This window comes from Rhinolophus ferrumequinum, chromosome 22, assembly GCF_004115265.2.
Source record: "Rhinolophus ferrumequinum isolate MPI-CBG mRhiFer1 chromosome 22, mRhiFer1_v1.p, whole genome shotgun sequence".
In the NCBI taxonomy this organism is placed as follows: Eukaryota; Metazoa; Chordata; class Mammalia; order Chiroptera; family Rhinolophidae; genus Rhinolophus; species Rhinolophus ferrumequinum.
In genome coordinates this window covers 2,983,108-2,995,249 of record NC_046305.1, presented here as the reverse complement: position 1 = coordinate 2,995,249, position 12,142 = coordinate 2,983,108, and the positions used below count along the sequence as shown (strand labels likewise).

Below are 12,142 nucleotides of genomic sequence, written 5' to 3'. Positions count from 1 at the left end.
CAGGGTGCGAGAAGTAAGGGTGACAAAGCCCAGAGCTGGTGCCATTTGCCCAGAAAGGAGGATCCATCAGTAGCATATTTCTTTAATCGTTGTTATTTACAATTTATCATCTGACAGACTTACAGAGAATAAATAAAGAGAAGAAAATATACAATTGGTATCTCGTTTCTTTTCCTAATACAGAGAAATTTTACGTATTGTATTTTGGAATGACTGTGATAGTTTTAAGCAGGAATGAAATCAGTTTGCTCTTTCCCCCCTGACAAGTCACATCCTGGCCGAAGCCTGCAGAGCAGAGCCCGGGCGCCACGTTGTTCGCCCAAAGTCAGCGGGAAAGGAGCGGGTTCCATGCACAGCAACGGGCATACAGTCGGCAGCCAGATTACAAACTCTCAGTGTGTCTGCAGGCGTCCTCCCCACGGGTGTTAGTTCCAAGCCTCTTTTTAAAAAAAAAGCTTTCACCCAAAGCGGTTACCTTATCCCGCTGTGCCTTCTGTCTGGTCTCTGCAAATCCTCCCTGTAGGCCTGGTGTTAGGGAAAGGCTACCTTCTTGTGAATCTCAAAGTATTTCAAAATAACAAGTTTATAAAAGGATGCACAACTCAATTCCCCGCTATGTGTCTGCCAGGCAGCGCTGTGGCAGAAAACTCAAAATGCCACAAATCCAGTCCCTGCTACCCATCCCGGCCTCTTCCCATGTCAGTTCAGCACTCCAAGACGTTTACTAAGTGGAAAAGACATTCATCTGTTTCTATAAAATGTTAAATTTCAATGCAGATGGATTTCCCAGTGCGAACCAGGATCCTCAATTTCCAGAAACATCCAGGGACCTGCCACGTGCAGGCCAGAGGTCAGTGGTCCTCCTGAGAAGGTGAAGAAGAGGCCTGTCAACTCAACCTAGGATCAAAGCCTTAACAGCCATGTTTTGGGAGTGACCTAAGCCTTAACTGTAATTTTCTTCATTTTTTTTAGAGTTTGGGGCAAGACAGGTGCCATTCTGATTTAGACAATTTCCTTGGAACTTCTTCCTCAGTCTCCCCTCCTGACACTCCCCTTCTCTTTCTCCTTCACTCAGAGCATGTGGCCGAGCCCCACGCCCAGCTTCCTGTGGGAAGCCTGGCTGGTCCCAGCAGGCTCATACCCCTGTGTGGGCATCAGACAAGGTGTGGTCAGTCTGCCCAAGCCCACAGTTTCCCATGCCCTGTGGCCTTCCTGGGCACAGCACTGATTTCATTAACAGAAGTGGGAGAGCGGGACACACGCTTCGTGAACCACCGTGGGTCCCTGTATCCAGGGCTTCATTTCCAAGCCCACTGCAGACAGACTCGAGTCCTCCTCAAAGCCCAGTGGTCCAGGACACAGGCGCTCAGACTTCCTCCCTCCCTGTGAGTGCTGGTGCACTTGACATTCACGATGAGCTCCCCTTTTCTGAAACTCTGCAAAGCTCCCCTCTTTCCGACCCTGCCCCAGGCTTCTCATTTTAACAAATACCTTTTAATTTCCACCATCCAGGATTTCTTTTTTCTCCACCCAGATTCATCTTTTACCTTCAAGACACTTACTTTTTCCTGCCCGACTCAGGTCAGCCTTCAGAATGGACTCTGCACAGCTCCCCTTTCTGTCTTGCCTCCCTGACACCCCAGGCCTTCCCGTGTGCGCTCCACAGCCGTTCCTCACTCATCTGTTACTCCACTCCCAGCAGTGCCGCCACGGCCTCACGCCCTCTCAAGTGATCTTGCCACAGCACCCAAAGCACCTTCTCTTCGGGCCTCTTTCCACTCAGACCTTTTCTGAGCACACGTCTGCACGGCACGTCAAGTTTCAGGCCTGGCTCTCAGCACCTTAGCCAGCAGGCGTTGGAACTTAAACCTGACTATCCCAAACCACAATCTGAACACAAAGTACTTCACATCCATCATGGAGAGCACAGCTTGCCACAAAGGGAACAAGGCCCCTAGTTTCTCATCCCTTTCCTGCCTCCTTTTCTAAATAGTTTCTAGCTTCATTCTTTTCATTTAGATTCGAGCCACTTTTAAGTTCTACACTTTAGGCCATCCCCCTCCTGCTGGGTCTCTTAGGTTTGTGCCGTAGACGCTGTGAGCATGACCAGGCTGGAGGTCAACCCATGTCTGTAACACGTCTCCGAGCCAGAAGATGGAGCCTCCCTTCTCCCAGAAAACAGTAACTGTGCATGACAGTACATTTTTGCTGGCCACCTGGAACAGATTACCTCTCTGACTCAAGGCCAGGAAACTCCAGACACACTCAGTTCACGTTAAAGAGGATTATTATCTGTGGGATCGAGATGTGCAGTGTATTGAGGCAGAACCGTTGGAAGTGAGAGGAGAGGCGTTAGAGCAATCAAGGGGAAATCAGAGTATTTTCTCCTGCCACATAAGCAGTGATGGCGGGGTCTGGACGTGGCCCTGCCAGAGACATGTGGATACAGGAGAATTAAAGGCGGGGCCCCGTTAATCCTAGTGAGATGTGATGGTTAACTTCATGTGTCCACTTGACTGGGACACGTGATACCCAGATTAAACATCATTCCTGGAGTGTCTGGAGGTGTCTGCAGACGAGATGAGTGTTTGGACTGCTAGGCTGAGGGAGGCAGAGGGCCCTGCCCAGTGTGGGCGGGCAGCATCCAGTCCAGATGGAAGAACAGGAGGAAGGGGGTTCATTCTGGCAGACAGGGGTGCTGACATCCCCGCTGACCCCCGGCTCTCACGTGACACCAGCAGCAGCCCCCTGTGTCTGCTGCTCAGCCGTCACTGATGACGTCCGCCAACTCCTTGTGATAAGCCAGACCTAATGTCCACCTATCGGCTCTGTTCTCTGGAGAGCGCTGACTGACACCTGAAGTTAACACTGACCTTGAAAGCAGAGTGTGGCAGGTCCCAGGTGTAAGAGCACCTGTCTGGCCCTGCACACATCCAATGGGGCGAGGGGTTGGAAGCACTGCACACATGGCTGGTCACCGTCACGGTCGTGGTGACTTCCTGCCAACCTCTTCACCAACCCCAATTCTCAGAGCTGGAGACAAGCAGGTCACAGAGTCTGCGTCAGCTATAGATCCATCACCCAGCGAGCACAGAACGTACCGGAACTGGAGGAGACTTCCAGGCCATCTACCGCCATGTCCTTCTCACGTTACCGATGAGCACAGCGACGTCCGGAAGGCACGGTGACTTGTCCAAGGGGACACACTTGGCTTGAAGCCGAACTGGGATCAAGGTCCCAAAGCAATGCTGTCCCGACTGCCACCCAGTGATGTCACCAAGGTTAGTCCAGAGTCACAGGACACGATGGGCTGGGCACTCGTAGGGGAGGACGCTGACCTGAAAAGTGACCTTGGGCTCCTGCTGTGGCCTGGAGCACGCTGGAGCTGAATAGGGGAACACACAAGTTCCCGAGAGGCTGTGACAGGCCATGAGGGGTCAAGACTCTTGCTTTGACTTGGGGGCTCACTCCGCAATCTTTCCTTGTTTCTCCCCAACGGGAACCAAGGACTCCCCTTTCCTGCTTCCCGCTGAGTCAGGATTCGTGGAGTGAAAAGGCTCAGAGCCTGTTCTGGGGGGGCTCTGAGCTGGCAGGGCATCAGTGCCACAGTCTCCACTTTCTTCTCCGCTGATCAGAGCCCCTCCGAGGACGAGTGTGTTGTCTGGGCGACTTCTCTGTCGTCCTCAACCTGTGCAGAAGGACGTCCGGCCCATCTCACACCACCACTTCTGCGTCTCAGAGCCTACATCTCCCTTCCCCAATTCTTCAGCCTGAATCTGAGCCTCTTCAGTGACAAGGGACCCCACCTCCAGACACAGCCCTCGTCTTGTACAATCTTCTCTAACAAGGAGAGGAAATCCATCTCCCTGTGACTCCCCCTCCTGTACTGGTCCCGTCAACCCTGTGGGAACACTCAGATCAATCGCTGTTGTGCTTGCCTGAGAGATTCAGCCCCAGTCCACAGGTCCCTAAGGAGACTTATCCACTAAAAGAGCCAAAGATTTGAAGAACCAGAGGGCCTAGGATCAGGCTATGGAACACCCGCCCGCACTGCTTCAAAATCAGGCTCTCAGTAACACACACCTGAAGGTGTCTGACCCAGACAAAGAGCAGAGCCTCTGCAGAAATGAGAAGCACACCTGTCACCCGCCCACAGGCCGCTGCCTGTGGCCACGCTCCAACGAAGAAGCCTTCCCTGCGCCCGAAGAAGCCTTCCCTGCGCCCGGTACATTTCTGTTCGTTTTGTTTTGTTTTGCAAATGACCATTCCCTTCCTACAACCTTGCAGCAGACATCTTTCCCTCCGCACATCTCTGTGTTTCCTAGGCACACAGACCTCAAGCCCAACCCTGCCGCGAACGAAGAAAACACCCACGCTGAGAAGCTGTGTCATCTCCTTTGAGAGGGAAGGCAAATGCAGACGGTGGGACGAGTCCAGAGGCCACGTCAGGAAACGAGAGCATCTGTGATCAGTTAGGAAACCATCCCCTCCGTCTCCACACTTGCCAAGTGTTGTTTTCCCCAAGCCTAATTGCATGTTTCCTAAGACGTTAGTATTCTTCAAGTTTTTCTTTCTGAAACTACTTTTTTAACGGTGACATGGAAAAAATATTGTAGAATCTGCACATGTATAAACACAAGCGTATTTAACCTTTATAAATTATCTAAATTATCTAGCCTCTGCTATCCAGCACTTTGGGGTGTCAAGTAAGACATCTTTACTAGATCGTATCTGCCCTAGGCTTTTCTTTTTTTTCTTTTTTAGTTCTTTAATGTAAAAAAAATGTATATATGGGTCGGGGGTAGAGAGTGGGGAGTGGAGTGGAGGGAGACGAGGGACAGAGAGAGAGAGAAGCAAACGAGCCTGTGTCCCTCAGCTCATTCAACGTCCAGACGAGTGGCTTAGGCGTGGGTGAGTGGCGGGCCTGGTGAGGAGGGTGGGGCCTCCGGCGTGGACCGCGTCACTCGTCCCCCTGTTGCAGGAGCAGAAGGTGGATTTCCTGGAAAGAGGGCCGGTGCTTGGTGTCTCTCCTCCAGCAACTCAGCATCAGCTTATACACAGAGTCGGGGCAAATGGCCGGCTGGGGCAGGTAAGTCTTTGGGAACACAACAAACAAACAAGGAATATTAAGAGGAGAGAGGGAAGGCACAGTTGTTTCCTCATCGCTTAATTTGCCCACTTCCCACTTCCTTGAACTTGAAACTGAAATGGGGGTGGTGTCCCTTGTTCCCATCACAAGTTCTAGCGCCAGGCACCCCCTGCCACCCGCTTTGTCTTTTCCATTGCTGTGGAGCAGGGTTTCCTGATGGGCATGGGGTCCCTACCATCATGCAAAAGATGCGACAGGAGCAAAGGACGTCTCAGACTGGGAAGCCAGTGGTTAGAACACCAGCCCCGATTTACGTCCCCCCCCCCCCCCCCCCCCCCCTGCCACATTGGGGTTATCTTGGCAGAGACAGTCGTGTTGGACGGAAGGAAGAACAGTTCCCACAGCTCCTGGACCTGAGCGAAGCCTTAGCCTGACACAGAAAGCGGGGTACAGGGCCTGTCCCCGCCAGGAGACCGGATTCCTTCTCGATATTACTCCTACACCAGGCACTGACCTAAATCCCAGCCCAGGGCTACAGGTGGCTGTTAGTCCCACCCGCAAGGCGCACTCTGCTCCGCCCAGGTCACCTGCTTGCCTGCAGTCTGCTGCTGTCATCTCCTCTCCAGGTGTTTGAATTGACACATTCCTGCATCGGCCTAGGTGCCTCAAGCTCCCTGAGCGGGCAGCTGGCTCAGCATTAGCCCCGCCCCCTGGCTCAGCATTAACCCCACCCCTTGCCTCAGCATTAGCCCCGCCCCCTGGCTCAGCATTAACCCCACCCCTTGCCTCAGCATAAGCCCCGCCCCCTGGCTCAGCATTAACCCCACCCCTTGCCTCAGCATTAGCCCCGCCCCCTGGCTCAGCATTAACCCCACCCCTTGCCTCAGCATTAGCCCCGCCCCCTGGCTCAGCATTAACCCCACCCCCTGCCTTGCCTCTCCACACCCACGGTGGCGGCAGCGGAGAGCATCAGGGCGGGACCACTGGGCAGTTCTGTCTGTAATGTTCTAAGGAACCGCCGTACTGTTTACATCCCCCCCAGCAGTGCACAAGGGCTCTCTTTCCTCCACACCCTCACCAACACTTGTCATCTCTTGTCTTTTTGATAATAGCCACTCTGACAGGTGTGAGGTGACATCTCCCTGTGGTTTTGCTTTCTGTTTCCCTGATGACTAGTGATGGTGAGGACCTTCCCTTGTACCTGCTGGCCAGCTGTGTGTTCTCTTTGGAGAAATGTCTGTTCAGATCCACTGCCCATTTTTAATTGGATTATTTTTTTCTACTCAATTACATGAGTTCTTTATATATTTTGGATATTAGCCCCTTATCAGAGAGATGATTTACAACCACCTTCTCTCATTTGGTAGGCTGTCTTTTCATTTTGTTGATGGTTTCCTTTGCTGTGCAGAGATGTTTAGTTTGACGCAGTCTCACTTGTTGATTTTTGCTTTTGTGGCCTACGTTTGGTGTCAAAACCAGAAAATCAGCACACAGGCCAATGTCAGGGAGCTTTCCATTCTTCACCTCTTCATCAACAAGTAAAAAGGCAAGTAACTGACTTCCGCTGGGATAGCAGATGAGCTCTGACAAGTCTCAAGTCAGTGTGTCACAAGTGACTATGGCGAGGAAACATTTTTCATTGAATAATATTTCATTTAGAAGGAAATATTCCTAATGCAGATGAGCATAGGGGTGACAGGCACTCTCATTTCCTACCAGTTGGTGTTCACTAGGTAACTTCAGAAAAAATATTATTATATCAGTTTTGAGCCCACAGATGTCAATAAAATTGAAGTAATAGTTTAAATTATCACGGTTTCCCTTTTTCAAAATTATATAAACTTGACAAATAATGGAAGTTATAGTTCATGATAATTCTTATTATGTTTGTATAATTTTATTGCCTTTCATAACAGTAAAGAAAATAAGCTTTTAAAACTGTATTTCATTCCATTTAGACCTTGAGCTTTCAGGAAAAGTACTACCTGGGGATTCATCACAATTTGTAAAGATAAATTGAAAACAAAAATGTCAAGTACATCTTTTAATTATTGATATCCTTGTTGTAGACTTCTGAGCGCTTTCAGCTGAACACAGAGGATTTCAGCCTAAGCTATGAACCCGAAGTACACAATTCCTTCTAGAACTCATGTTACTGGAACGTTTTCTTCTGCATTTTATCTGCTACGTTCAGTAAGTTGGTGACATGAACTGGGCCATTTAAAACAGAATTAGACGACACACATGTAGTCTGGTGACCACAGAGCCACCCAGCAGCTGACAGCATTGACAAACTACTGCCCTACACGCCAATGTCAACGTTTTAAAATCTGAACACTGAAAATTTAATAATAACAGTTAAAGTAATTAATAAAAGGCAAATTATGATAAATTTATATAATAACATAATGTAGAATGTACTAATATGTCAATGGTAATAAAATATAAAGTTAATAAGTCATGTTGAGTTAGCTCACACATTAAATTCAGTACATTTTTAGCAAAAATTTCAATGTAAGCTTAGAGGCCAGAAGGTCGCTCAGCACATTCTGAGAATATCCTGCCTCGGCCTGGGCTGTAGCCAAATATTTGGCTTCACTACTCAGCCGTTTAGTACTTGATCAGAATATATTTGGTTCGCCACTAGTATTTAAGGTGAAAATGGTGGACGCTTTTAAACCAAATATTTAAAAATAAATAAACTAAAAATAAAAATAAATAAGAAAAGTGAAATCCCAGAGATTACTAGACATGAAAACTTCGTTAAATGATAAAACAGTATTTTCTTGCAAAACTGAGTAGCGTAGCATTTGAAAGATTCATGTGCGTCTTTTTAGTGCTAAGTCAAACGCTGTCCAGGATCAAGTGTTCCACATGCAAAGCAGGCAGTGCACACAGGGACGAGCGTGCCCTCCTCTCTCTGAGTGTTCGCTGGTCCAGTTTTGCCTACGGGATTTCAGTCCTAATTGTGACCAAAGGGAGACCGCAAGCTTTACAATATTCTTTCCTTTGCTTGTCACTCCAGGATATACTCAAATTAGAATGTGTTATGATAAATAAGATGAATTTTCTCACTGAACACACCACTTTTGATTGGCCACGGGACTCCCAAGAGGTCAGCCTGGTGGTCGGGATGTCTTAGGCCAGGAGAAAAAACATTTTCCCTGGGTCCACTCACTTCCCTCGTGCCCCCAGGGAAATCTGCCCTGTGCAGAGGGAGGAAAGCAACTGCCTGGTAACCGACATGGATAACGCAGACCCTGAGCCCCAACCTCTAGGGACTGGGACCAGGTCAGGACCAGAACCTCCCATGTTCTGCTGTTGCATTGTCCCCTGTCATCCCCTGATCTTCTGCTTGCTCGGCTCTGCTGAAACCACATAGGACCCACTTCCCTTTTTCTGCCGTTGCCTTCTCCTTCGCCCACTTGTTACCACTTTCTGGCTGGAGATGCCACACCCCACAGGTGTGCTGCAGCCAGGTCACTTTGGGGACACTCAGAGCTCTAGCCACCGCACAGGGAATTTAAAAACTGAGCCAGCCAAAGAAATCTGAGAATATGTTGGGCAGGAACGGGGACCCGTGTGAGCTTGGAAACCCCGCGTTTCCTGAGTCCTGAGAGGTCCCAGCAGCTGGACGCAGAGGCACCTGCCCAGAGCCGCATGTCCAGCCGCACGACTGTCTCTGCACATGTACGTCCAGAGATGTGGCTGGACAGTCCAACCACATTTTCAATGAATGCAAGTAAATCACTTAGTCACTTTCAAGCTTATATTTTTCCACCAGGAAGACAAACCTCACAGTCTAGATCACGAAGTAGATCAAACATGAGAGATGGGATTTTATTTCCTGGTATCTGAGTTGGAGAGGAGCCTGATGTGACACCCTCAGGCCTTCCAGGGACCCTGGCTGACACATGGATAAAGCAGAGGGTACGGACGGATGCCTGGGGAGGACCTCGCGCTTTCACACATCTGGATGCTCAGAGGCCAACGACTGCCTCTTCCATCCCAGGCCTGACTTTCCTTTCTCTCTCCTTCAAGAGTCCCAAGTGCACGTCTGCCCCCGCACCCCACCCCGCACCCCCGCCAGCTCTCACCTGCCTCCCTTGGTCTCGGAAGAACTCTCCGGTATTCTCGATGACCTGCTCATCTGACAGCTGGGAATAGGGTTGCTCTTGGCAGAAGGTGAAAGTCTCCCACAGGGTCACCCCAAAGGCCCACACATCACTCGCGGTAGTGAACTTGCCCTGTGCAAATAAGGAAGAGCAGAGAAAATCAGCAGAACCCACACAGAGCAGGTTGGGTTCCAGGACTGGAGTTACCCCCCCCACCGAGGGCACAGAATGCTGAAACTGCCCAGACACGCACAGAGGTTTGGAAAGGGCGGCGTGAAGCTGCTGACACCACCCTCACCCTCTCAGTGAGGGCTGCTTCTTTTGGAGATGACGGCAGGTCAGGTCGGAGGCGGGAAGGGATGGAACCATGCCTCTGACTCCCACTGACGCCGGCTCTGGGGTGGTAGCGGGAAAGGCGGGACCAGAGCGGGAATCAACCATTCTCATGTTAGACACGGAGGAATGCAGTTTAAACGGCAGGGGCAGCCCTGGGTGAACCCAGGACGCTATCTCCCAGTTTAGTGACAGTCACAGTCCCGAAGAACAGACTCACAGGGACAGCAGTGACACTCAGTGGAACTAGCAGGCGCCACACACGTGCACGTTTCCTGCTCAACTAGGACACCGTGACGCACATGACAGTATGAATCCCATTTTTCAGATCAGAAGAGTGAGTCAAGGCTCTTCCTCCATCCCCTGGTTAATAAGACCAAGAGCCTCTGACTCTCAGCCTAACAGGCTTTTACGGGACCATAGGACACTTAAAGGGAGCAATGCTTAACGATCACATTAGAAATGGGTAAAAGACGCAATTCACACTCGTAGATAATAAAGCTCTTCATAAGGATTTATGTAAAGTGGTGTATATCACAACCTCATAACAGCAGGAAACTGGAAAGGACCTCAACACCAAGTTAGCGAGACTTATTATGATAGGATATATCCACACGATGGAATGTTATGCAGTCATTAAAACCATGTTTTTGAAGAATATTTAGTGACATAAGAAATGCCAATAATAGAGAATTGTATGTACTGGCGTCATCCCAATCACGTAATATGATTTCATATATGATTTCACACACAGAAATACAGGTATAGAAAAAATTCTGAAAGGAAATATGTCAAAATATTAATAATAATGACTGTCTTGGTGAGGGGAAGGAAATAACTCTACATTTTTTTCATTTCAAAAGTAATTCATGAGTCCTGTAAGAATATGAACACAAACTAAACATGTCAACTATAAATGAACAAAACTAGATTTCTCTCAGACTTTTTTCTGCAATAGTAAATGACAAAAGACAAAATTACAGTATATAACATTGTAGGAAATGAAAGTTTATACTAATAATTATATAAATTAGCTAAGTGATATAAGATCAAAAATAAACTGTCTCAGATATATGCGTGGTCAGAAGAAATGGCTCCAAGAGAGACATCTGCAAAAAAATTATTCACTCATGGTCCAGAATAGCAGGAGTTGAGTAAAAATTACGAAACAAAGAATGACGACCTTAAAAAGTAAATGGGGATAATCATCAAAATAAAACACAGAAATCAGTCTAAATAATTAAAAATATGGTTATGAAATTAATTCAGAAGAAAAATACCTTGCGTGGACAAGATTTCTTTAAATGATGAGCTTTTTAGTACCCTAACTTAACTAAGATCACTCAATAGGTGGAAAAGAGGGAGAGGAACCATACTAAATCCCTTATCATTACGGGTGTATGTCAGTCAAAAAAGACACCAAAGCCTGAGCCTGCCTGGCGTGTCCCCCCCGCCCCGTCCACTCACCAGCAGGATGCTCTCCCAGGACATCCAGCGAATGGGCAGCACGGCCCGGCCCTGGATGCGGTAGTAGTCACCGCTGTACAGGTTGCGGCTCATGCCGAAGTCAGCGATCTTGATGGTGTAGTTCTTGCCCACCAAGCAGTTGCGCGTGGCCAGGTCTCGGTGCACGAAGTTGAGAGAGGAAAGGTACTTCATGCCAGAGGCTATCTGCGTAGCCATAAACTTCAGGTTGGCATAGCTGAGGAAACACGAGAGAAGAGGCCCGTGGGGAGGGGGCCGCGACAGGCGCATCCCACCCACCAGAGCTGAGCGCAGCCCCCACCTGGCCGCGTATGGAGGAGCCTGCGCCTACCTGACGGTGGGCACGCTGCCCGCAGGAGCGCTGGGGGGCTCGTGGCGCGAGAGAAACTGGTTGAGGTCACCGTTCTCCATGTACTCGGTGATCATGCACAGGGGGTCGTCGGCGATGCACACGGCCAGCAGCCGGATGATGTTGGCGTCCTTGAGGCGCGCCATGATCTTTATCTCCTTCAGGAAGTCGTTCCTTTGGGGGACAGGGGCGCGCCGGGTCGCTGTCAGCGCTGGGGAAGCGGGGAGGCGAAGCCCCGCCCTCCCCACTCCGCTTCCCTCCCTTAACCTTTGAGCGCTCAGAGTGGGCACCTGGGACAGTCTCACTCCACTGGCCCTGGGATGCCACGCCCCTTGCTCCACTGTCATCTTTTTGAGAGCAGGAAGCGTGACCTACTCACGCATGCATCTGTGGTACCCAGCAAACCGCCTGCCACAGACAGAGTGACCGACGTCTGCAGAGACAAACACCGGGGTCCCCAAGCCACCCTGACAAGGGGAGAATCTGTCCTTTTAGAGAGCCACAGATTCACTCTACTAATCCACCAAAGAAGCTCTGTGTAAAGTGACCATCCCCTCTGCTTTATCTGCCGGTTCTTTCCTTCTCACACTGGCTTTTCTTCAAAGGGTCGCAACGTTCCAAACAGAGCTGCTTAAAGTTTATGGTGGTGGTGTGGGGGCATTTCAAAAACAGTACTCACTTGGCCGAGACTAACACTGTGTTTGGTGACAGCCACCCTAGAGTCACCAAGTAGGCTGTGGCCTTTCCAGGGGCAATGTGTGGCAGCGAGGC

The 12,142-nt window shown here is 49.6% G+C and overlaps 1 protein-coding gene across 5 annotated transcripts in view; it reads right to left on the bottom strand.

The window, feature by feature from the left end:
- Positions 1-55: 55 nt before the first annotated feature.
- DDR2 (discoidin domain receptor tyrosine kinase 2) overlaps positions 56-12,142 on the bottom strand; it is a 77,866-nt gene continuing 65,779 nt past the window's right edge. For all 5 annotated transcript variants that reach the window (XM_033094079.1, XM_033094081.1, XM_033094078.1 and 2 more), the window contains 4 exons: positions 11,354-11,545; positions 11,005-11,239; positions 9,187-9,336; positions 56-5,095 (listed from right to left, as the gene is read on the bottom strand). In XM_033094079.1, the coding sequence (XP_032949970.1) occupies positions 4,961-5,095; positions 9,187-9,336; positions 11,005-11,239; positions 11,354-11,545 (712 nt within the window). In that variant the 3' untranslated portion in view covers positions 56-4,960. The remainder of the gene's footprint in view (positions 5,096-9,186; positions 9,337-11,004; positions 11,240-11,353; positions 11,546-12,142) is intronic.